Genomic DNA, 25,902 nt, shown 5'->3' with positions numbered 1-25,902 from the left:
AAATCGAAGTTAAAACGAACTCGTAACGTCGAGCGAAACAAAAATACTCCATTTCTCCACATGAATTTACGGAATTATGTTTGACCTCACTGTGACCTTGACCTTTGACTGATTTTGACCAAAATCTAATCAGCACTAACCATCACCCTCCTGAATCACGTGGTGTAATTTGACATTGGTGGCTTCTTCCGTTCTCGAGTTATCGTGCATACAAACAAACACACAAACAGAGGACGGAAGCAATCAATATACTTACGAAATCTTTAGATTTCGTAAGTAATAAAGCACTCCACAAGCACAGTCACAAACTTTTGCAACGCTATGCTTGCACTCAAGGCTTGCAGTTTTATTGATTACAGCTTGAGCGACCGTATAGTTGTTGTTTATTTTTGGGGGGGGGGGGATATTGACGTGTGTAAAGTGATCGGAGTACGCACGCACAGTACCTGCAACCAGGGAATAAATGTGCTGGTTTGACATGGGTGTTCTCTTGCTTTTCACCCCTTAATCCTGTGGATACATCACACTCAGGTCATCTTTTAGAGCAGCTCATGTATCCCGCAGGACCACAGGCACAACATCCATCCAGTGCGTGGAGTTGTCATGTGCTTTCAGGGAAGACTTGAGTTGGCAGTGGAAACACTCCACCACACCATTTGCTGCTGGATGGTAAACGGTGGTTCACACATGGTCGATTCCCCGGAGTTGCGTCAGCTCGCAAAAGATGTTTTTATTTTTATTTGTATGCATTGTTGATGCTCGTATGAAAGCTAAGACACAACGCACAACAAGGGGAGCAGGAGAGGGAAGGAGAAAACAGTGGTGAACAGACACATTAGAGGATCTGTGGAAGGGAGAGAGATGGGGCGGGGAACACGGGGTATACAAGATGGACATCACAGGGACTTTTTCAGGAAGGAAAACAGGGAATTTGAAGGAGGTGGGTTTGGGGTGGATCAACAGGGGTAGAAAAGATCGAGGTTTTGGATGGGGGACAATAAGAGGTGGTGGTGAACAGCTGTTTTGAAGACAGTATGACGTGCGACAGTATGACGTTGGATCTGAAAGTGTTATATTGAAGACATAGCTTGGCCCAGTGGTGCACGATGGCGTTGATGCCTGGCCACACGTCGTGAGTGGTGATGAGTCGATGGGTTGATCGAATACCCTGATGCGCAAGTGTCGAAAACTGTGAGACGGAATGCCACAGGAACGAAAGGACATGACTGTCGCGTCAATGTATTACACACAAGGGTAGTGTTTGTCCCGGGAGCGGCGCCTCATAAAATGTAAGGGAACTGGCTGCAACTCTGCGTCCTGTCATTGTGCTGCTGCAAGTGCATTAAAATAGATGGCTAGTGTGCTGGTAGAAGACAACGCCGATATCTCGATGAGTTAAAGAGCGTCGGCCACCAAGTTCGCAATTCCTTTGATATGCTAGATATCAGTGGTGAATCACGAGATATAACCGAGTTGGCGAAGTGTGTAAGGAGAGTGACTGTCGCTGTCATTAATTGTGAAATAATTAAAAAGTAATTAATTGAGCACTGGTGTTTTATATGTAACCCACGTTGAGTTGATGTAAGCATGGTTGTTGCTATTTGACTTTAAATTGACATGATGTCATAAATGCAGAAGCTTAAAATGAGAAGGGCACTCGGTAGAGAGAACACCTCCTTGCCAAGCTGAACAGTTTACATTTTATATCCCATCGATGGGCCGGATCTGTATCTGGATTTGAACAAAATCGAATTGGCTTGTTCTCGTCGCCAAACTAACTCATCCACCTAGTTTTGTCATAATCCATCCACAACTGTTTGAAATACCATGCGATGCATCATTTTTGGCCCCATCTCTCAATGGTGAAGAATCACTTAAATTGTCATCACCAGATCTTCACCAAAATTGAATCAATTCATCCTTGTCAAACCACCTAACCTGTCCACTAAGTTTCGTCCGAATCAGTCCCAAACTTTTTGATGTATCGTGCTCACAGGAAAACAGGGGAAAAAACAACCTCCGTCCACCTTCGGTGGTGGAGGAACTTGACTGGACACGTAGCAAGAAAAACAGAAAACTGGTGGACAACAAAAATGACAAACTGGTAACAAAGAGAATCTGCACGAATAAGGAGGTAAACCAAACATCAGACGGAGAGATTAAATTGAAAAATTACCCTCGTGTAGGGGTGACGGTCATCTCTATAATGTTTTTTACTATCATAATCGATGAACCGTTGCCAGATATCTCCTAAAATGACAGACAAGATAGGTTTTGAAAATGGCAACTTTCACAACTTTCGTGACCCCGTGACCTTGAGCCTGACCTCGAATCCGGGAAAAAAATATGTCGTTGGGTATCACTCATCGACCTCTACCCACATACCAAATTTCATCAAGATCGGAAGTAAAAAGTTTTCTTTGTACCGGGAGGTGTTTTTGACCATCTTCCAGGTTATGTGGCGGCCAAACGGGAAGGAAATTTTAAAATCTGTCCGGTTAGATACAAGATAATATTTATTACTATCATAATCAATAAACAGTTGCTGAATATCTTGTAGAATGGCAGACTAGATAGGTTTTGAAAATGGCGATTTTTATAACTTACGTGACCTCGTGACCTTGTCCCTGACCTTAAACCCGGACAAAAGTTACATCGTTGTGCAACACACATCGACCTCTACCCACATACTAAGTTTCATTAAGATCGGAAAGAAAAATTGACGGACGTACGGATGGACGGACATTTGGTCCGGCTTTATTAGGTCATCTCGGTAGAGATGACCTAAAAAGGAGTACAATGGCCTAAAATTGCATTGAGTCGAGCCTTGTTGAGCAGTTCATCCTGCAGTGCACTCAATAGGCTGGGCAAGTGGAGTATTTGCTGTAAACAAAAAACAAATGATGGCATGCAAATCATACTTGCAATCTGAAATGCATTTATCAACATTTGTAACATGCATTTACCTATGCTTGTGTTACTTCCAATTCTGTAGGAAATAGTTAAGTTGCATATCATAGGATGTGCTTGTTAAGGCATTCACATGTTTGTAGCTTGCCAAGTTCTTTGATGGCACTTCACATGCAAGTGCTGCAAATTTCATTGAAATAATAATATCTAAAAGTCATTTAAAAGACCAACTTCCATTTCTGGTTACCTGGTCATGGTCGCTTCTCTTGGTTGTTCCAAGAGATCTGCTTCCAAAAAGCTAAGTTGTCGTTCTGGATTCATCTGTCCAGCCGTAGATTTTATGTTGTTCTTTGTTTGTAGTGATTGCCCTTCCTATAGAGTGCTCACACCTGTGATTTTTTTTTTCATGCTCAGTCTATTTTGATCCTCCGTTTCAGACTCGGACAGTTTTTGATCTACCGATCCCCCACTCACCCTCGCACCCCAAACCAACATCAATGTGTCTCCAATTATACACCACCATCACTGATTCCTTCCTCATACCTTCTGTTTAATAAACACAGATTAAAAATAAATAAATAAATGAATGGACAAAAACTATTTTTCTTCTTCTTCTTCTTCCTCCTCCCCCATCAATGTAAACCTTTTAAAAACAGCTATGTAACATGTTCACTCTTCCCATATGCTTGCTTCCAAACATTTCACCCAGTCTGCTTCCCATCTCTGGATGACTGGTAAACCTGTGCCTCATCCACCATTGTGTTCACATAGCGATGTCTTTCTTTGTGCCGTTAATCATTGCTTTCTCAATCCTGTCTGTATGTCTTTGTCTCTCTAACCTTGAATTTCCTAAATCCAACCAGTTTTGTAGTATGTGGGATGATAGTGACAATCCCTCACATCAGTACTCTCCCCCACACCAGGGTTTCCCTGCACCCCTTCCAGGCTACTCCACCCCACCCATGCCGCAGCCCCCTCCCCACTCTGCTCGCATCCAGCCCCCTTCCTCATCTTTCCCCCTCCTCCTTTCCATGCTCCCACACCCCACCCCTCTTTCAAGAGCACCTCTCCCCCCACTTCCCTAACTCTATAGACCTCCAACATCTGTAGTCTTCACTCCAATGTGGCAGATTTCTTGATCCAAGAGGCCATTGGTAAACCTGATATCAATTCCAAACAGAAACCTTCCTCCCACATGATGCCCCTGATTCTTTGACGTCTCTCCCTGATCTTGTTTTTCCGGTTCAACAGGCCTGAAACATTCTGGTGGCGGAGTTGAAGTTTACCTTTGGAGTACCTACCTTTGGCTGCAGTTTCCCCTCTGCAACCACCACTTATTTGTCTGTGTGCTGCAATGTCCTGCAACAGGAATGACTATTTACATGTACCTCACTGCCAACACAGACTATCTTGTAACCACCCATTCCAACTCTCTTCCTTGTATGTGATCTGGGCTGACATTAGATCAGGGCTGAAACATTCCACACATGACATGACACATCAGCATCCCCTCTGGCCATATCTCAAGCATTTGATCCAGTCTGGCACCCGTCTTGATCTCCAAACTCTTTGCTTAGGGTACCCAAGGCCAATTCCACACGACTCACTGACTTCCTCCATTCCCATATTCAGTGTGTAGCTCTTAACGGGATCATCTCCTCTACTTGCCAAGGCTGTAATGCTCCAAGGCAATATATTGGGGCTAGTTTTGTTCCTCATCTTAAGTACAGTCATGCGCCGCTTAACGTCGTTCCGGGCAACGACGGATCGCATATACGACGGATCTGCCAACTCTGGAAAAAAAAAAGAAAAAAAAGAAAAAAAAATGTAGCTGAAACATTCCTATCGCCAAGTGATGTAGCCGACGTAGCGCTGCCAGTCGTATAAAAATAGCACACACAATTATGTACACTGTACAATACATAATACTTGATAATGATAATAAACAACGATGTTACTGGTTTATGTATTTACTATACTGTACTTTTTATCGTTATTTTAGAGTGTACTCTTTCTACTTATATAAAAAAAAAGTTTATTGTAAAACAGCATGCCGTGTCACGCAGCATTGTTCTACTGTACATCTCGTGTTTACCGCATCTCTTGATCGCATCATTTTTCCGTGTGCTTGATTTAATCTCATGTTGTTTTGTTCATCATGGACCTTAAGCGTACAAAATCCACTGCTGATATTGCCAGTAAGAGGTCACGTCGAGTGATTGACCTGGAAACCAAATAGCTATACCATATAGCCTAGGTGTCTAGGTTTGTGTAAGTATGATGTTCGAAAACGATGTTGGAAAACGAAAACGAAAACGGAAAAAAAAATGATGTTCGCACAACGACGACGTCGCTTAACGACGCGTTTCTCAAAACGTAACCCTGTCGTTAAGTGGCGCATGACTGTAATGATCTTTATGATACATTGGAAAATCTTGCCCATCTCTTTGCTGATGATTCCACCCTCTGCCGTATCATTTCTCATCCTTCAGATAGGCAGGCTGCAGCCTCTTCCCTCTTTGCAGACCTTGATAGAATCAGGAGCAGATCCAACACTTGGAATAGGCCTTTCAACCCAAACACTCAGCCTTTACGAAAGGACCATCTGGTAAACCCTCCAATCTACTTCTGAAACAAAACACTTGGAAGTGAAGTCACTAAAACTTTTGAGCATCACCATCAGCAGTGGTCTTTCTTGGGCAGACAAAATTTCCAAGATGGTCTCCAAAGCCAGTCATCAACTGGACATCCTTAATCATGCAAGGTCTTTCCTTGGCCAACCTGAACTTTTGTCATCCCACATCATTTTCATTCACAGCTTGGAATACTGCTCTCCCCTTTGGGCTGGTGCCCCTGCCTCACACCTTACTCATCTTGTTGCCATAGAAAGCAAGGTCCTCAAAATCATTACGAACGAAGCCGGGTATCTAAGCTTGTTATTTTTGCATCGCAGGCAGGTGGGTGGCCTCTGTCTTCTACTCTGCCCTCTCTTGGGTCTGCCATTAACCCTCTTGTTAAACACTCAAAATCCAGGCTCAATGCTTACTTCCACTCATTTTTTCCTCTTTACTCTCACTTGTGGAACCAACTTCCCTCCAGGGCTTCAAGCTGTTCACTACTACCTGACAGGTCATCCTCCATCCATACTCATGATCTCTTATATCCCAAATGATCCCATTTACAAGTCCTCTCTTTTTCCAGATTATTGATATTTCAGTCTCATCTTTTTTTGTTCTTTTTGCTCCTTTTCTGTATCATCCCCTTTCCCCTTCTTGCTTTGTTTCATTCAGCTTATTCACCACCATGTGTCCTTCTCGCCCTTCCTTTAATCTCACTCTCGCTTCTTCCTGCACTGTTGGTGTTTCCCCCTTTCCCTTTCTTCTAGCAGCCTCATTTGTGTATAAAAAAATGTTTAAGGTAATGACTGACAATGCATAGGTAAATGCAACTTTTAGCACATGAGTGAAGACCCAACACTCCAACAGCATTATGAAAAAGAAGCGTTTATCTATATTGCAATTTCACAGCATTCCAGTAAATGAATATAATGTATCAATCATTGATAAGTATCTCCTGCTTGCATTTAAAATACCCTAAAAAGGGTAATTATAATCTCCAATAGCACAAGAGATGAATACATGTGATGGGCAGCAAAGTCTAGCATGAACGAGCATCTGGTTTGCTTAAGGCACTTTTGTGCGCTGGTGGGATGGCCAAGAGATGTGCGCACTCACCTCTGAGCCATCTAGCTTGGGTTAGAATCTCACCCCAGCTACAAACGGTCATCCTAGTGTCTCGCAGGCGTCACTATGTGGACGTTAAACTGGGTGTCCCTCCTGCCAGCATTAGTTGGTGGACGGTAAAAATCCCATGTGTCCTTGGTGATGAGTAGGCGAGCTATTTTCGGCCCCATTTTCCAAATTCAAAATTCCTGCCCCAACATACAGGAGGTGTTGCACCAGCAGCACAGCTGCGACCTCCTCAACTAATGATGCTACTCGCAGTCGCATACTGCATACGAAAGGCGGCGGCGGTACTTTTGTGAGTAAATGAATCAATTTACTCGGTTATCACCATAAAATAAATCCCCCTAAACGGTTGTAGTGCTTTGTTTGGTACATTGTACAGCCTGCCAATTTCAGATGTATTAAAGTGTGGATGTTGTGCATGTTCAACGAAATGTTCATCACATTCCCATACAAAACAAATTCAACAAAGACGGCAAGGCCTTTATAAAGTGGTCAACACATTACAAAGTCTCTGAAATAAAATAATAACATTTCTGAAAATTGGTTTCATAAATAATTTGAAGATTTAATTGCAATTGCAACTACCTCAAAATATTTTAGAATCTTTCCATACCTTTTCGATATCCTTTACTGTGCGAAATCAGATTGTCCTGCAGAAAACTGCAGACTTTCAGACAGTGGTGCAAATTGTAAACGTAGTCCATGGACCCCACTGACAAATCACAATTATTCAGTTGCTTGGAGATGGGCATTGCAGCTCAGCAGCAAAAGTAGTCATCAAAATGGTGATATGACGAAGACAACCTAATGGTTGGAATAAAGTGTTCCCACAAGTGTGGAAGAAGAATACAGGGATGGGGAAGATTATGGCAAAAGTCAAAGTAACTCCTGTTCTTCATCTTCAGAGCCCGAGGGACCTTGTCGGACCTCTGAGTACCACTTGTTTGTCAGCGATCTCATCTGGATGCGCCCGTTCCTCAGGTCCTGCCAAGTATACACATGCACTGCCTCTCAAATAATCCACCATGTATATTTGGCCCAATCCAATTTTTTCTTACATTTACAAAAACCTATAAATTCGACAACTTTCTCGACTTTCAGCAATAATTGTAGACACTGAGTTTCCTAAGCTGGCCACAATATCAAGAGATGCATGACAAGAAGAGAGCGAATATGATCAGTGTGTACAATGGTCTTGCCTCCTTGGTGACATGCCGAGTAAAGAGTGGGACCAAGTACTTGGCATCGATCCACAGGAAGCCTTTGAGATTTGTCCTAAGATACGTGGCCTCGTATTCCTCCTCTGTCAGCTCTGATAGATGCTCAGATTCAATAGTGTTACCCTAAAAAACCAAAATCAAAAGTTTTATGAAATCAAAATTCATCACAATAAAAAGATAGTGGTAAAGCTTTGAGATATTTTTATTCCACCACAAAGTCACTCATCAAATCAGAACTGTGCAGTGAGAAACGTGTGCATCAGTGAAACTGCAGGACTTTTGAAAAAAATAAAAAAGGAATGTAACGAGCAAATCACCTTCTTCCTTACCAGGGGGATATGGGGGCATGACCGCCGATAAAATTTTGAAAAATTGATGTCAAAATATGCATTTTGGGGGTGATCCCGTCCGAATTGTAACAAATAAAATAATCGCTCCAGTGTGAATCAGAGCTTTCACTTCCCCTTACGTTTTCTGCGCATTTCTTTACTTTCAGGATACTGGACTCGTCAATGTCTGCCCAAAATACCTCGCCTGCACCCTCTGTTGTGTGCTCGTGGCCATTTTGATTAGATTACATTTCCTGTATTAAGTGGGTTTTAGTTACGTCGGATCGAAAGTGTATTTCATTTATCTATCTGCCCGTTTTCATTTCAGTCTATATATTCCCAGTTTTCATCATCCCGTACCGTTATTGGTGTGGTGACTGACCATTGCAGATTTAGCACGTGAGAAACCATTGTGGTGCAGCTTAAATGGAAAATCTATAAGGGAGGTTAAAATTGGTAAAGGTCTTTTTTATTTATTTATTATGATTTTTTTTGTATACCATGTCAAGGCTTGTGGAAGAGCTAATCCACAGAAACCTATAACAAGGCAGGAGACAAGAGGGGCAAGAGAGGGAAGCAGAAAATAGTGGGGAACAAAGACAATAGGAGATCTGTGGAAGGGAGAGGGATGGGGTGGGGTACACAGGGTAAACAAGATGGTACGAGAGGGACTTTCAGGAAGGAAAACAGTGAATATGACGGAGGTGGGTTTGGGGTGGATTAACGGGGTTAGTAAGGATCAAGATTTTGAATGGGGGAAGATATGAGATAGTGGTGAACAGCTGTTTTGAAGACCTGGAGGAAAGAGTGGGATTGAAGAGAGTGAAGGAGTTCATTCCAGAAGTGGGGAAAAAGAGTGAAGGTGAGCAGTGATTCTTGATTTTGGCAGTTTTACCAGAATGGAGTTGCTGTTGGGCATTGAGCACCCTGTGGAAATATTGGGGGGACATAGCACAGACAGAGAAGGGGGGGGGGAGGCTGGAGAGGAGTCGATAGAAGACAGAAAAACCACCAACCTGCCTGTGGTGAGATGATGAGAAAACCAATGCCTCAGCTTCATTGTGGGAGATACCAATAATCCTAAAAGCCTTGGTTTCCACAGTGTGAAGTCGAGCTCGGTGTCAGGCAGGAGCACGACCCCAGAGGGGGGGGGAGCAGTACTCCATCAGACTGCAGATGAAAGCTTTGTAAGTGGTTATAAGCTCAGGTGTGCCAAAGGAAGGACTTTGCATGACGTCAGATGCCCAGTCGGCGAATGGCTTTGGAGGCCAGCTTGGAGATGTGGCTTTCCCAGGAAAACCATGGCAGATAGTGAAACCTAAAAGCTGAATGAAAGGACCTTTAGGGGATTGTTGAGAAAGTAGACTGGGGGGGGGGGAGTTCCAGGTGATCCTTTCAGAAAGACATGGTGAGGATGTGAGATTTGTCAGGATTGAGAGACATATTCCAAGTGTTGGACGAGCTTGTGATTTTATCCAGGTCTGCAGAGTGAAGAGGCTGCTGTTTGCCGATCAGAAGGATGAGAGATGGTACGGCAGAGGATGGAGCCATCAACAAAGAGATAAAGAGGATTTTCCAGGGAATCTGAGAGATCACTGATGAAAACGAGAAAAGGCACAGGGCCACAAACAGATCAACGGCATCAACAAATCAAATCTACCCCCTCCAGCAGGGGGTCAGTAAACACACACCATGCGACGTGTACAACGGAATGTTGCAAGTCATAATAAACAAATGAGTTTTAAAATATTTATTTTATTTTCATTTATAACAAACTAATCCATGTGCCTGCCACACTTTTCGCATCCTCACTGCTTCCCCAATTAAAATGAGTCGAGAGCCTGATGGAGTTATTTAACGTGGTCGTGGTGCAGCATAGGAATTATGGGCCAAATAGCTTCCTGCGTTAAAATTCCTTGTTAATATTTATTGGTCTTGTATCGATGTGGTCACACTCCATTGTGACCATCAGGCATTATCAGGTTTTGTATTTGTGTGCAGCGGAATCGAGTCTTTACTCCATGAAATGTAAAGACGGCACTTCAGTGTTTTCAAAGCTGTTCACATCGGACCGAACGGCGATGGGGAAATCCAACAATGGATGCTATTTCTGCATTTACCGACATAGCCAAGATGTTCTCCTGCTTGGAGGACATCTGATCACGGTTCCAAGCTTGCAAGCTATTGCACCTAGCTTCTACAAAAATACCTTTCAAAAAACGACCATGGGAGTAATTCATATAATCGTGGTCATTATGCGTTAGCAGTGCACCCCATCCAGATGAAATTGGTTGAGAAACGAATCAGCACATTGGAATAGCACCTCAATTCCTGATAATCATGGCAGGTTTTTCCGACGATGAGAATATGGAAACCTCCACATGGGTCATTATAAAAATACGGATTTCCGTAGTTTCACCCATGCATGTGACGGAATTCAAAACTTTTAAAGAGAAATTTCTCAACAAAGGTTCTTCACTTACGGTAACTAAAGAATAACTAAATAATTTTAAGAACTTTATCAAATTATTTGGGGAAAAAAACAATTCAGCAGATAGAGATGATTTAGCAAATGCAAGAGGAGGATCGATTTTGAATTGCCAGGCTACTGCAATGGACATGTCATTTTTCCAATCAATTTAAGAAATAGATAAACTTTCCATACCATTTTTTCTGTCTTGCTTAGGGTGACATCCTTATGCCAACGCCGTTTCGCCAGCGGCACTTCCTCTACTTCTAGGAACTTCACCAGTGGCATTGTGGCCCCACCGAGGATGATTATGGTAAACATAACGATTACAATGGTGGTTGTTCCCAGCAGCTGCCGCTTTTCCACTGGCTCGAGCTCCAAGTGCAAACTAAGTGCATATGGAATCGCTCCTCGCAAACCTGATTAATGAGATGAGGGGAGTCATGCATGATATATGACGATTCGGTATATTTGTACGATTATTCGACGTGAAAACATTAGCAAGCGTGTGCTTTACCGCTAAACCACATGATGAACTGCATTTTTGTGGTGATCTTGTGGTCACGGAAGTAGTTGAGCAGGAAGGAAAGTGGGTAGATGTTGATGGCTCGCCCGATCAAGGTGAGTATCTTCGTGGCAGGAGGCATGGCATTGGCAAGTGCAGTGCAAATTACTACCAGCAAAAATCCAGACATCATTTATTTTCTACAGGACAAGTCACAGCAGATCTCATTCATGTATTACATGCACAGCAACAACATGAAGAAATACTGGAAATGAATAAGCAAATTAAATGGGATTTGAACCTGGGATCCCAACATTATGAGCCATGAGTAGATGTTCAGATAGGAACATCAAAACCAAACGAACTTCCAGTAAACAAAGATGGAAACATCAGTCATGTGCCAAAGCACAACTCTGCTTCTGCACAATCAGAGAAAAAGCAAACTGGATACCGGATGGTCAAAGAGCAGGTTAATACACAGACCAGTTTCATAATCCATATGGTCAATCTCACTTCATATGCATTCACCTCTGTACTGCATGGTTGGGTACAAGACCAATCCATCCTTCTGGATGTGATATATGCAATAATAAATATTGATCGCTGTATTTTCACAAAATAGACAAATTTGGAGCTGGCAAACTACGACATATTGTGGTCAAACAATTGGAGTCGCACAAGAGGAATGTTAAACTCACAATGCACCAGATGACAAAGGATGCTTCAAACTTGTGTGGAAAGCTGAATATCGCGAGTCCAAGGTAAGCAAACACGCAGGTCTCTGCACGAAACAAAACATACCAAGATCAGCATTGAGGGCATTTTGTTTTGCGGAAGAAACTAAACAGTTTCCATATTTTCAGATGTATTGTATTTTTATTGAAAGCCAGAGGCATAAAGAAACCTTGGAAATAATCAAGAATCCTTTTGTTATTTAAAGCAACTTTTATGTATACATAAATTGAGGCACGTGGAATAGCTCGAGCAGAATGGAAGGGAACAAAGTGGAAAGGGTGAAACACCAAGAGCAGATTAGAAGTGAGAGTGAGATCAAGGGTTGGGGGAGAATGACAATTGGGGGTGAATAAGCTGCACACAAGCTGAATGAAACACAGCAAGGAGAGGAATGGAAAGGTGGGGATGAAATGAAAAAGGAACAAACCAACCGACAACAGAAAATGAAAACAGGTGAAGGAGAAGGAGAACAAAATCACAATAACCTGGAAAAAGGGAGTGCTTGGGAATGGGGTCATTTGGAGTTGAAGAGTTCATGGGTATGGATGGGGGATGATCTGGAAGGAAGGAAGGGACAGAACAAACAAGAAGTCATTCCACAGGTGAGAGCAAAGAGGAACAAACGAGTGGAAGTGAGCAGTGAGCCTGGATTTTGAGTGTTCACCAAGAAGAGGGTTACTGGCAGACCGAATGTCATGCAGAAACCTGGGAGGGACAGAGCGAAGAGAGGGCAGAGGGTGCAAAACCAAAAAGGAGGCGGTAGAATACAGAGGCCACCAACCTGCTTGGAAGCAAGAGCAACATGCTTAGACACTCAGCTTCGTAACAGGAGATCTCAATGATTTTGAGCGCCTTGCTTTCCACGGCATCAAGAAGGGCAAAGTGTGAGAAAGGGGTGCTGGCCCAAAGGGGAGAAGAGTACTCCATCAAGCTGCGAATGAAGGCTTTGTGAAGTTGCAAATGAACTGTCAAGACTTGCACCACAATTAGAGGGTCGTCGAGATGGACCAAATCTGGGAGTCAGATGACCAACTCGATACCATTTGACTGCATCAAACTAAAGCATGCTTAAAAAATAGGCATGCATAACAATTTGGCAGTCCACGCAGGTGCATCTGACAATACGTAGTTTTTCAGCTGTAAAGAAGCTTACGTTCAATCACGTAAAGATGGTGAATATTATTAGACGATGCTGGCATGGGTTTAATTTGGTCTGGCATTTGAGCATTCTGTGGTGAGGACATGTCTCAGTCAAGCCGATACAATTTATCAACATTCCTTGAATGGGCTTTCTAATCCGCCTTGCAATGGGTGACTTAAGGAAAGTTGAACAATGGCAAGAAGTTCCACCAAGATTGACCCAATATCAGATTTTGAATGAAAAAATGTTTTTCCTCCATTTTGATCCCTGTGACGCTAGGTCCTCACCCCCAGGGGCATGATCAAGGGGTCAAATCCATAAAGTTGTTTGATATTCATGCACCCCCCCCCCAATGTTGATTACATTTACAGTGGCATTAGAATTTTTATTTATTTATTTAAATGTGCCCATAATTACATTTTTTTTTGGTATTTGCCATTTCGACCCCATCCCAGGGGGAGGGACCAAAATGATACTGCTCTCGCACCTTCTTGCCATGTGGTGATCATAACTACCAGGTTTATTGAATTTCTGCACAGCCGTTTCGGAGGAGACTGCATGACGGATGGCCAGACAGGCAGAGAGAGAGACAGACAGACAGACAGACATACGGAGCTGGTTACAATATCTCTGCAGTTTTTTTTTTCTTCAAAAAGCGTGGGGATAACAAACAGTAGAACCTTTTGTGATAAAGTGTTATATATCGTTTATAGCCCCATCAATGGTGAAGAATCACTTATAAATGCAAGGGCATATAAAAAAAAATTTAAAAACCCAAAATATTCACTGACAAAAGTGGAAAGTATAAAAAATGAATGGAGAAAACGAGCAAGTTCAGTAGAATAAATACAAGCAGAGAAAGAAGATTCCCTTGGGGACCTCACCCTTTAAGCCCCTTACCCAAAAGGTCAAAATAATCTTAAGTTCAGTTTTGTGAGGGGCAAAATACATTAAAAATAAATAAATAAATAAATAAAATAATGCACTTTACAGCTCTTCACATTCATTAGTACAATGAGTGAACTAACCACTCACAAGGAAGAAGTAGAAGTGCACTTAGAGGTAAGGAAGAAGTAAAATGCCCCAATCTACCACAGAGGAAGGACACCGTACGAAGGGTCTGTTGCACGTTGATCTGTGTGATAGGTGAAAGGTTATGGTGGCTGTAGTGGGACATTACGATGCCAGCGAACAGGATTGCCATGATCCCTGTGGGAATTAAGATTGTCAACCTTTCAGAAAATAAAACTCACCATCAATATCAAAAGATCATTAAAAATGCACAAAGGGTAGAATGCAAATTAATGGGTAAGCAATTTAGATAAAGTAAACACAGTTCATTTACCAAAACATGAGAATCAGAATTTTATAAACTGATGCTGTTTGGGGTTGGTTCCTGCCTTTTGTGTACAGGAAATGAGATAGTCATGTGGTTCGCAGGCCCAAACGCCAAACTTCAGGAAATTTTCACATTGGTCACCTACTAAATTTCATGAAATAAAGCATGCTGGGGTGTTCTTCCAAAAGGTACAGATCAATTTACTTTTGACTTGCAAGTTAATGTTTTGGCATACATTTGCATAATTATCAGCCTACTTTGCAATACTCTTCAATTTTCAATAAGTGACTTTCAAAATGACGTAATCTGCACCAGAATACTTGGTGTGCATGCACAGAAACCCCAGGAAACTGTTGAGTTTGGGGTGAAATAAAACGTATTATGTGTCCAGGATAAGGATTGTTACTTGAAACGGAACACAAAGCTTTAAAAGAAGCTAACAATACTTGGAAAAGTACCTGAGAGTAAGGGCTGTGCCTTTACATAATGAACGACTTGGGGAACTTTCTCAGCTCACCGAATGGGCAGTTGCTCACATTGCAAACTCCCGACCATGTGAGTGCCGAGTAGATGAGTGTGTGCTATCCAAGCCCACCTGACGGATTGCTACCAGTGAATGGACTGTTTAAGTGCTTCTGAACACCAATGGGGAAGGACATATGTGGGGCTTGTACATGTACAGGGTAAGTTTAAAATGATATTTACTATTAATAATGTTGCAAGGGGCTGGGGGTGGGAGCGATGCGTGCTGGTATAAATATGTATACAGTGTTGTTTGTTCAGGTTCTAGGGCAAAATAAATTGTACTCAATTTTTGCATCCATCGCTAAAAGTTGAAGCATCCATGTATGTGCGCAGGTGTGTTATATTCACGGCCAACACAAGCTTGCAATAACAAGAAATGGTATGAACCTGACATCTCTCATCCACATATATTTCTCATGTCCTATATTCTCGAGTCCGATTTACATTCAGGAACAGAATAATTTTGGTGAACGACCTTGAAATTGCCATTTTTTCGTTAAAATGCTGAAAATTATTTTAAAAGACAATATTGTCACGGGTCTGGCGGTTCAGGTTAATCCCCCCCCCCAACCCCGACCCAAATTGTGGTGACGGGCGGTTAACACCACCAGCTGGATAGCTGGGTGGTTTTCCTTCGGAGGCAGACACGTTGATCCTCGGAAATTATAATGCGCGTGGGAGGGGTGGAGCACAATGGTGGAGCAATGGAGGCACAGATAGATGCAGAGGGGTGGGGGTTTATACTCGAACCCCACAACAAAATACACGGGCACATCAAGTTAAAATAAACATGGGAATTTAACGACAATAGAAATATTTACAAGGGGATAATGCAAAATGTAATAATAAATGCGAGATAATTAAACCTAAAGTCGAGGCACCTCTTCACACAGACTTGAATACAGACAAGAGGAAACAAAACAAAAGAAAATCCTTCCTTTATTCTGGTACTTAGCTCGGTCCAGAGATGGTCTTTATGGAACTTGGAATTGAGGCGTTTCGTCCTGCACATGTAGACGCGCCCAAAAATGGTGCCAAGCCACTCTCTTGCAGCAGGAAAAATGTACGTCAGGAATTTGTGAGCGGTATTCAACACCAAGGCTCAGAGACCCAGTGCAGCTTCTTTTCACGAGCGAATATGCTGACCGTTCCATTCGGTGACATACACGAGGCTCGGGGTCCGTCTCTCACGACCCGACCAAGAGCCAATGGCTAGCGTCTTGCTCGGTACTTGAGCCAACTTGCCTCAGCACGAATACGAGAATCGTGCAGTCTTCTTCATGTGTTGATAGAAAGCCAGCCGTAAAGCCCTGTTCTTACAGGCCATTTCCTCGCTCCGATCTCTCTCGACCACGTGCGTTCATTTGTTGGACCGAACTCGTCCAACAAAGCCACCCACCTCTTCGCTTCACGATAATCTCGTGATGTCACACCAAACAACCATTCCACCTCTGGGGCATGGTTTGCCCGCACGGGACGTGGGAAGGCGGGGCTTCTACCTGTTCGGCACACCTTGCTTGCCGTTAGCGTTGTGTTCGTTATAAAAACGCACTTCTTCCTGGGTGACTTGTAAATGCAAAAACGTAGGAATGTGTCACAGGGGGGAATCACATACTGGTGAAATTTATCCTTGATCTCTAATGAATCAACACTGCACCACCCCCCCCCCCCCCCGGTGTGGTAAAACGTAACACTTCAGCTCAGTTTCCCTATTCAATTTACATCGAGATGTCTCCAACACGTCCACAGACCAAACAACTCGATTTAATCCTAACTTTCCTCTGAAATTCCTCCATCTAACCCCACAACCGCAACAATATGAATCACAGATTTCACATCAGCAACAGCAGGTTAAAAGAGCCTGGTGAGCAGAACAGAGTGATTGTAAACACATACACAGCACATGCACGAAAGGCCTCCTTTAGCATTCATATGCCATTTTGAAAGTTGTGTATTGAACAAAAGCGTATTCGGTGGTTGTGCAAAGGCACAATTCGTAACAACCAGTCTCTTGGTAAAGGTTAAGTTGGGGGGTTTGCCATTGCCTTCCCAACAGTCAGTCAGGGCAGGAATTTGGGATTTGTTGAGGGTGTTGTTGCTGAATAGAACCTGTCTACTCTTTGTGAAAGACTGTGGGAACTGTGACATGGATTCATGACCAGTGCTGGTAGACGAGTCCGCCGGATTAATGTACTTCCTAAAGGCGCTGTCACACCTTGACGATTTAGCCAGCAATGGCAACGTATAAAAATGTATGTAAAACGTTGGCATATGCTGAAATTGATTTTTTTTTTAAAAGTTTTGGTCGTATTCATAACGTGTTGGTCGTATGCATAACATATTAGTAATGTGCACAGAACGTTTCGTTGTCTTATAGATAACTTATACCAACGAATGCTTAGCCTGTTGTCGGCGTTCACAACCTATGCCCAATGATAGTTTAACTTAGGCAGAGCGCGCTGCACGTATCGCCGATGAACTCGTGGCGCAGCTTGTTAAAAACCTGCGACACGCTGATTTAAATCATAACCGCCTGAAAATTGAAAGTGTCAACCACGCAGTCACACCTTGACGATTTAGCCAGCATATGCCGACCTATGAAAAATTTGCCGAACCAAGCTGGCACACGTCGAATAAGTTATGGGTAAGTTGTGTATACGTTAAGAGCACGCTGAAAAACGATGAAGTATGATGTCATATTTTGTGGTAAGTCTCATACGTGGTGAAATTTCAAGGATGCTGAAAATTTTACAACGTACTCACAGTATGGCTCACACGTTCCTCTACGCTGGGAATAAGTTGTAGGCACGATATGCGATCGTTGACACACGTCGACACAAGTTCCTTGTAAGTTACTCATAAGTCGAACCACGTCGAGGTAATGTTTAGCATACCCGAAACTTATTTTCTCCATCAAGGCACATTTTCTTTTTTTTTCTCCTTGGCTCCGTGAAGGCATGTCACGAAATATCTGGTTGGTTTTTAAAAAAAAATTTTAGTCTATCACGAATTTTAAAATATATTCGGACATTTGCTTTTAAGTTTCGACGTCGACGTGACAATATCCCCAAACAGAAAATATTCACAGAGGAGCAACAAAGAATAAGACATGAGCAAACTGATGAGGCAATCGGACGTGACGTAAAGGCACGTGACGAAATATCGGAAGTTATTGTTGTTTTTTTTTTTTTTAAACGCTGCAAATACGCCATTATACGGTAGCTGTAAGTTAGAAACACGTTCAGTAAGTTCTGTGGTCGTCCAGAAGACGTCAATCAAATACGTCTACATACGTCAATATGCGTTGGAGGTACGTTACACATAGGTTCAAAGCACATCACTCATAGGTTAGAAATAAGTCTTGGGTACGCTAAGCATTACCTCGACGTGTTTTGACTTATGAGTAACTTACAAGTAACGTGCCTCGACGTATGTCAACGATCGCGTAACGTGCCTACAACACGTTACTCAGAGGTTATAAATAAGTTTCGGGTACGCTAATCATTACCTCGACGTGTTTCGATTTATGAGCAACTTACAAGTAACGTGTGTCAGGTCAGGTCAAGTATGGGAGCATGTGCCAGAACAGCGCGTCGCTGTGTCCACTTTCCGCCGGTACTCCAGGGGCCGCCGTCTGGCCATCCCCCAGGCAGATGCCAGGCCCATCCCCATCTCCTTGAGATGATGGTCAACCTGCTGCAACCACAAGGCACGTGGTCAGCCACTGGCCTCCTCCACTCATGAGACTCCCTCGCTGAGAGAATCTGGTGAGCAGGATCAGCATCAGGAAAACGAGCCACATGTCCATACAGCCGCAACTGATGCTCACGGACTATGCAGGTAACAAATCTCATCCGAGTCTCTCTCAGCAACCGCTCGTTGGACACAAAATCCGACCAGCGATAGCCAAGGATTCTCCGAAGAGACCTGGTACCAAAGGAATTAAGTCTCCATCTCAGATCCTTGGTCAGAGTCCAAGTCTCGCATCCATAGAGCAAGACTGGAAGTACCAAGGACCTTAAGACTCGGAATTTCGTCGTCCCGCACAGGTACCGGCAGCGCCACACCCCGTGATCCAGTGAATCCATGACTCCCCAGGCCCGACCCAGACGTCTATTGACCTCTGACTCGCAGCCAGCAGAGACATGAATATCACTGCCAAGGTAAGTGAATCTCTCCACGACCTCAACATCCTCACCACAAACAGACACAGACAGGATAGCAGCATCCAAGATGTCACCGAAAGCCTGGATCTTCGTTTTGACCCAAGAAACCCGTAATCCCAGCGGCTCCGACTCCTCATTCAGCACCTCGAGGGCCCCCAAAAGGATGTCTAAAGTCTCCGCAAAGATGACTGCATCATCTGCAAAATCAAGGTCCGAGATCTTGACATTCCCAAACGATGCACCGCAGCTTGATCTCTCCGACATCCTCGCTAAAATCCATACAAGTGCTGAAAAGTGTGGGGGCCAGTACACACCCCTGATGAACTCCAGTAACAACTGGAAATAAGTCAGAGATGGTACCACCACACTTCACAGCACTCTCAGTACCAAAGTAGAGTTCAGACATCAGATCGATCAGTTTTGGTGGCACCCCACGAAGACCAAGAATGCTCCAGAGGACATCCCGATTCACTGAATCGAACGCTTTACAGAGATCAACATAGGTTGCAAGCAGCCCTGCTGAAACTCTCGTCTGCGTTCGGTGAGGACACGAAGGGCAAGGATACGGTCAATCGTTGACCTCTTTGGTGTAAAGCCTGACTGCTCTGGATGCTGGTGCTCAAGCAGATGGTGGCGAACCCTATCAAGAATTATCCGAGCAAAGACCTTGCCCGGCACTGAGAGCAGCGTCACCCCTCGGTAGTTGTTGCAGTCTTGGCGATCACCCTTCCCTTTCCAGAGAGGGACAACAAGGCCCCTCTTTCAGTCAGTTGGGTTGATGCCTGTGTTCCAGGCAGAGCACAAAACTGCATGCAACGACACGAGTGCAGCACTTCCACCAGCCTTGAGAAGTTCAGCATGGATGCCACAGATCCCTGGAGCTTTGCCCCGTTTCAACTGGTTCACCGCAGCCCGTTTCCACAGCGAAGGTGGACCACAGTTGATTCGAGGGTCAGCAACAGGGATTGTAACACCCTTGACGTCCAACTCGACAGCTGGGGGATCAGCCTGGTACAACCGCTCAAAGTAACTGGCCCAGCGGGCCTTCACTTCAGACTCCTCTGTCAAGAGCCTACCACTCTCTGCTCGAACTGCAGTGCTCCGAGGGATGGGCTTGGATGAACGCAATGCGCGAATTCCCCTGTAAGCGGGACGAGAATCACCTGTCCACAGGTGATGCTCTACCCCCTCACAGATTCCTCGCACATAGGCCTCCTTGTCCACCCTCAGTGCACGTACAGTTTTACGCCTCAGCTCCCTGAACAGCTCAACTCTGCCATTCAGCCTGGCCCTGCGACTCTGGTCAATGGTATCCAGTGTCCCTTGAGAGACCAAATTCTTCTTTGCCCTGCGGTGAGCTCCAAGACATCCACCGGCAACATCAAGGACAGTGGTCTTGAAGGCGCTCCACAACTCTTCAGGACCCCCCAAAGCACCCAGACCCCCCAAGTGTCCACTCAGCCTGTTCGCAAACTCCTCAGCTACTCTCTCATCCATGAGCTTGCCAAAATCCAGCCTAGGCTGGGATGGTACCATTCTCCAGGATTTAAGGTGCAGCTTTAGAGTTGCTACAACAAGCCTGTGGTCAGTATTGAGGAACTGAGCACTATGGTAGACCCAGCAGTTTTGGATCATCCTCCAGCGACCGTCAATGAGGACATGGTCAATCTCCTTTGCCACACCGCCAGCGTTGGAATACCAAGTCCAGCCATGAGCTTGTGGGCGCTGAAACCATGAACCAGCCACCCTAAGTCCATGACTTCTTGCAAAGTCAAGGAACTTAGTGCTATTCTGGTTCATAGTTCCTGACCCATGGGGACCAACACACACCTCATAACCATCCCTATCAGTTCCAGTCGATGCATTGAAATCCCCCAAGACTAGAAGTGTATCTCGTCTGGGGCACTGATCAACCACAGACTCGAGCGTGGCGTAGAATGCATCCTTCACGGTGAGATCACTCGCCTCAGTCGGAGCATAAACAGAGACCAGGGAAATGACACCTAAGGAGTGATGAATCCTTCATCTCATAATTCGCTCGTTGACCAGTGTTACCTCAATTATCATTGGGGTCAGCTTATTGGACACAGCTACAGCAACTCCTTGGGTATGGTAATCATCAGAGCGACCAGACCAATAGTAGGTATAACCACCAACCATTATCTCGCCGCAATCCGGTCTCCGAACCTCAGAGAGAGCTGCAATCCCGATGTCCAAACGCTTGAGCTCAGATGATAACAGAGACAGGTGATCATCCTCTCTTAGGGATAGGACATTCCAGGCACCCACCCGAAGGGACCGCCTCAGGTTAACCCAAGGAGACCGCCGTCTGGTGGACAACACCTCAGCACCACTCCGACACACTCTCCTGCAATTTGACCCAGGGATGTTACCCTGTGGTTTCCCTCCTATCATCAAAGATTGGGGGTCCCGAAGGCTTTACCCCAATCCCGTCATCTGGTGAGCTGCCCTGTGAAGGGAAGCTGCACAAGAGGTACTCCCACGGAGTGGGTTTTCAGATTATTATTATTATTATTTTTTTTTGTGTCTCATGTGTCACACACACAAAACGTGTGTCGACATGTGACAACGATCGCATAACGTGCCTACAACTTATGGCCAGCGTAGCGGAACATGCGAGTCATACGCTGACATACGTCATAAAATTTCAAGCATGGAAAATTTGAGGACAACCGCAAAGTACAACGATGAAAGCCAGCGTACTACGACGTTAGGCAGTGTTTTTCAGCGTGCTCTTAACGTATACAAAACTTACCCATAACGTATTCGATGTGTGCCAGCGTTTTAGACAATTTTTTCATAAGTCAGCATACGCTGGCGAAATCGTCAAGGTGTGACAACGCCTTAAGGATGGCACACACATTGATGCATCGCCCTGCCTGCGAAAGACCAGGATGATAGTTTATAGCTGGACATTTGTACACCAGGCTAGACTGCTCAGAGGTGAGTGCACATACCTCCACATTTCCCTGGCAGCCCACCGATGATAAACACGGCTTGTATTTGGACGTTATCCAAAAAACACATTGAGTCGTAATCTTAACTATTTACAAGTACTACATAGATTTTTCACACGTTACATTTATACCTCCTCAATAAATTTCACATTAATGAGCTCAGTCATCATGCTGCACTAAAACGTCTAGTACATGATGCACCAGCTATTTACACTCATCTACAGCTCTAGTAATTTGATGATACTGTTGCGTATCACCAAATTGGGGAGGGGTGGGGAGGGAAGCTTGCGGGTTTCGGCGACGAGCACGACCACCAGATGGAGCTGCAGAGTCGACTCCACCGAACACCCGGAATCTAGATCGTACCTTTTGGAAAACTCCGACAAATACGGGTCCCTTACCGGACCGTGATTCGTCAATAATTACACCACGTGGTACAGGGTTATTTGCCAATCTTCAAAATACCTAGAGCTCCACGCGGCGAGTTTTCCGAGTAGTCACACCCTCGACAGCCCTCGCACGAGTCGAGCCGTTAGCGTGTCCGACCCATTCGCAACCCGAGCGGACGGTTGCCGAAGTTCCGTCGGTCCAAATGTACATTTACAGTGGCAACAGCCTTTATAATTCACCAACACACTTCAAGCTAAGCCAATGGAGGAAACACAGCAACGAACTGATACATTTCACAAATGTATTTATTTAAATGGGGCAGGGGGGCACGCAAGAAGGCAGAGTTAACCGAATATAGAAGGAATAGCAATTTATGTACAAGCACTTATGCACTTTTACTGAATAGACTGGCGCCACAAACACACACACATGTACACCCAAGAACCGGTGGCCACAGCCTTTATTGAGGCCTCCAGCTCTGAGGGAAAGGCGAGCTGAAGACCAGAGCTTGCTTCGGACCTGTCCACCTCGTGTGGTCTTCAAGCTGGCGGGACTCAGACCTTTCGCGTGTGAGGCGAACGTGACAACCACTCGGATCAGGTGAACGCAATCTCCACTCGTGTCACCCGTTTCTCTCTCCTGGTTCACCGACAGACACGGTGCGCAACCCTTGCAGTTCTGGTCGAGGAAGGATCTCTTGAGCTCTTCTTTTGGTCCGATCGCACCACTTATTCACCCTGTCTCTGGGGCAGGGGGAGGGGGGTTGGGGGGGGGACGCCTCCACCCTCCCCGCTCTCCTTCACTGGACGGTTTTGGCACGCAGAATCGCTCATCGCCCTGTCACAGGGAAAAACGAGCGGCAAGTCCGTCGATTGGCCCAGGGGCGTGGTGACGTCACGTAGACCGCCTTTCTCACCGTCAGAGGATCTGATTGGCTGAGCGGCGGCCACCCCACCCGTAGCACGTTGATTGGTCGAGGGCCGCTGCGAGGCTCCTCCTTGAACTCCGCCCACCATGGCGTCGGTGTGAGGAAGCGAGGTGAAGGTGATGGTGATGCTGGCATTGTTGTAGTTTTGAGGATTTAAAAATAAAAGAAAACCCTGACTATCAAAGTAACTCACAGCGCATGTACATTTATTCACCCATTAAACGAAGGACCGGGACCCTAACTAAACAACACATACTTATCGATATAACTGTTCTATAGGACCTGCATGTTGAGTGCTCACGGCTTCCAGATTCGCAACAATACTGCTCAATTTGATCTTCTCACGCCTTCAAATGCACTTCAGAACACTTATTGTTGGTTGTTATAACAGGCGAGTTATTGCCAGCACCCTTGCTAAATTCAAAATTCCTGCTCTGACAAATGTGGTCACGACACCGGTACAGGTGCACTTGAGTAAGGATACAACCATTGGGAAGAATTTGGAACAGAATCCCATGCGTTTGCTTGCCGATTGGTTTCAATAAATCATATCCACTTGAGAACACTTATTATTGTTTGCTATAAAAACTTTAAAAGTCATCATCTTCATAAAGCCAGTGATGGTGTAATACTCGATGATTAAAAACAAATTACAAGCAATCCAATTCTAAATTTGCCACAACACAATTGGTTTGACAAATTAAAAATTGAGATTGCTTGCAATTTTTAAATTTTTTGGTTAATAATAATTTTTGCATTTGCCAAAACAAAATTGGATTGAAGAGGACGAGGGGAGGGTAGAGGGGAAGCCTCCACACAGCAAACAGATGGAGACATCACACATTAAACCCAACCACAAACAACCAAACACCAGAGAATACCATATGTACACACAGTGAGGCAACGACCTAATGTTGGGGTTCTTATCATCTATTTTTGGGCAGATGAACCCTCCCCCCCCTCATCTTTCATCCCCCTCCCCACCCCTTTTCCAGACGTTAACACCTGGTGTGTTAAATGAATGTCACTCGGTTTAAATGTTTGACTCGAGTTCTACTTTTCGGCAATTGCTACAGTAGAGTTTATTTTATTAACCACCTCCCCTAAAAAAAAAAATATATATATATATATATATTATATAAATATATATATATATATATATATATATATATATATATATATATATATATATATATATATATATATATATATATATATATTTTGTTACGGCTGTGGAAATTCGCATTACACCATAAAGGGTCCTCAGGTTAGATATATCGGTAAGTTCATGTGTAGTTAGCCCAAACCCGTTGTATAGAGGGAATATATGTGATCCATTCGGGCTGCAATCCTTCAGTTAGCCGTTTTTCTTTTGCCATCGTTATTTTGATGCAAGAACAACCACGAACATCGCCACAACCAACATCTCAACGATCACGCCATTCACTACACGACGCCAACAATCACGCCATTCACACCACCGATGCCACCACCATCTTAGCCACTCGCCATTCAACGAGCACCGAGCGGTCACGATCTCCATGGGACGGATGAAAGGAGCGGAGTGGCAGCAGCAACGGGGGTGCCAAGGGGCATCTCCCGCCCAAAACTGCCACTTGAATATCTCCCGCAAATATCTCCCGCCCGAATCTTCCTTCCCTCGTCGTACGGCGCGTGGGGAAGAAAAACCAACAACGCCTGTGGGGTTTTCCCTCCTGCTTTTCCCACGCTTTGGCATGGGGGAGGTGCGATTTGAGCCAGAGGTCAAAGGTGAAAAAGGTGGGGGCCTGATTTTGGGGGGATAACTGGGCCCGAGCCAAAACTGACTTTCCTCGTCCCCCGCACGGCGCGGGGAGGGGGGAACGAGAGGGCACGCCCCTTTTTGGGAAGCTTCCGGAAGGGAGGTGGAGCCAGAAATGGGGCGGGGTGAAGGGCGGAGCCCCACCCTACAAAAGGCGTGGGCGTGGAGAGGCTGGGTTCGAGTTCGGTCGGTTGTCGAGGGGTGGAGAGTCCTTGCTCTTGGTTCGGTCGGTTGTTCCTGAGGAGAATTGTGGCGAGTTGTGGTGATTGTTCCTGGTCGGAGGTTCTGTTTGTTCATCCCTGTTGGGCAGACGACACGTGCAGGCACGAGGCACGAGCACAGTGGACCACGCCGGAGGGACTCGGAGTTACGGTCGCCAAGGACTCGACACGCTAAGGGAAGTCGTGACTTCCTTTTCTTTTGGGGTTTTGTGGAAATGTCTGTGGGCGGCGCCAGTCTTGAAAAGTAGAACTGTTATAAGTGTTGCCATGTAAATCATATTCGGTTGTTGATCTGCGTGTGTCTCTTCCCTTGCTTTTATTGTGTTTTCTTGCATGACTGTAATATACGTGCCTTCCGTGCTTCCGTAATAAAATGTGCTGGTCCAATTGTTCCCCGTTTCGCTGCGTCCTTTCCTTTGTTTGAATCTCCATCTTGCATCACAGAAGGGATTAACAGTGGGTTTAAAACACCCGGAAACTAATCTGAACCGTCAA

The 25,902-nt window shown here is 44.7% G+C and overlaps 1 protein-coding gene and 1 long non-coding RNA gene across 2 annotated transcripts in view; both read right to left on the bottom strand.

Annotated features, from left to right (window-relative positions):
- Positions 1–3,883, bottom strand: part of LOC147023455 (uncharacterized) — a 40,209-nt gene extending 36,326 nt beyond the window's left edge. The window contains exon 1 of the long non-coding RNA XR_015060197.1: positions 447–3,883. This is a non-coding gene — a long non-coding RNA (uncharacterized LOC147023455). The remainder of the gene's footprint in view (positions 1–446) is intronic.
- Positions 3,884–6,393: 2,510 nt separating this feature from the next.
- Positions 6,394–25,902, bottom strand: part of LOC147023454 (sodium/hydrogen exchanger 8-like) — a 43,839-nt gene continuing 24,330 nt past the window's right edge. Inside the window, exons 7-12 of the mRNA XM_085890341.1 lie at positions 14,152–14,307; positions 11,882–11,964; positions 11,196–11,307; positions 10,874–11,097; positions 7,859–8,002; positions 6,394–7,643 (exon numbers count right to left, since the gene is read on the bottom strand). Coding sequence (XP_085746467.1) covers positions 7,536–7,643; positions 7,859–8,002; positions 10,874–11,097; positions 11,196–11,307; positions 11,882–11,964; positions 14,152–14,307 — 827 coding nt within the window. The 3' untranslated portion in view covers positions 6,394–7,535. The remainder of the gene's footprint in view (positions 7,644–7,858; positions 8,003–10,873; positions 11,098–11,195; positions 11,308–11,881; positions 11,965–14,151; positions 14,308–25,902) is intronic.

Source organism: Eptatretus burgeri, chromosome 7, assembly GCF_056783735.1.
Source record: "Eptatretus burgeri isolate ZD-2024b chromosome 7, Ebu_testis_v1, whole genome shotgun sequence".
In the NCBI taxonomy this organism is placed as follows: domain Eukaryota; kingdom Metazoa; phylum Chordata; class Myxini; order Myxiniformes; family Myxinidae; genus Eptatretus; species Eptatretus burgeri.
The sequence above is the reverse complement of the archived record's forward strand: the minus strand, read 5'-3'. Positions and strand labels throughout refer to the sequence as shown.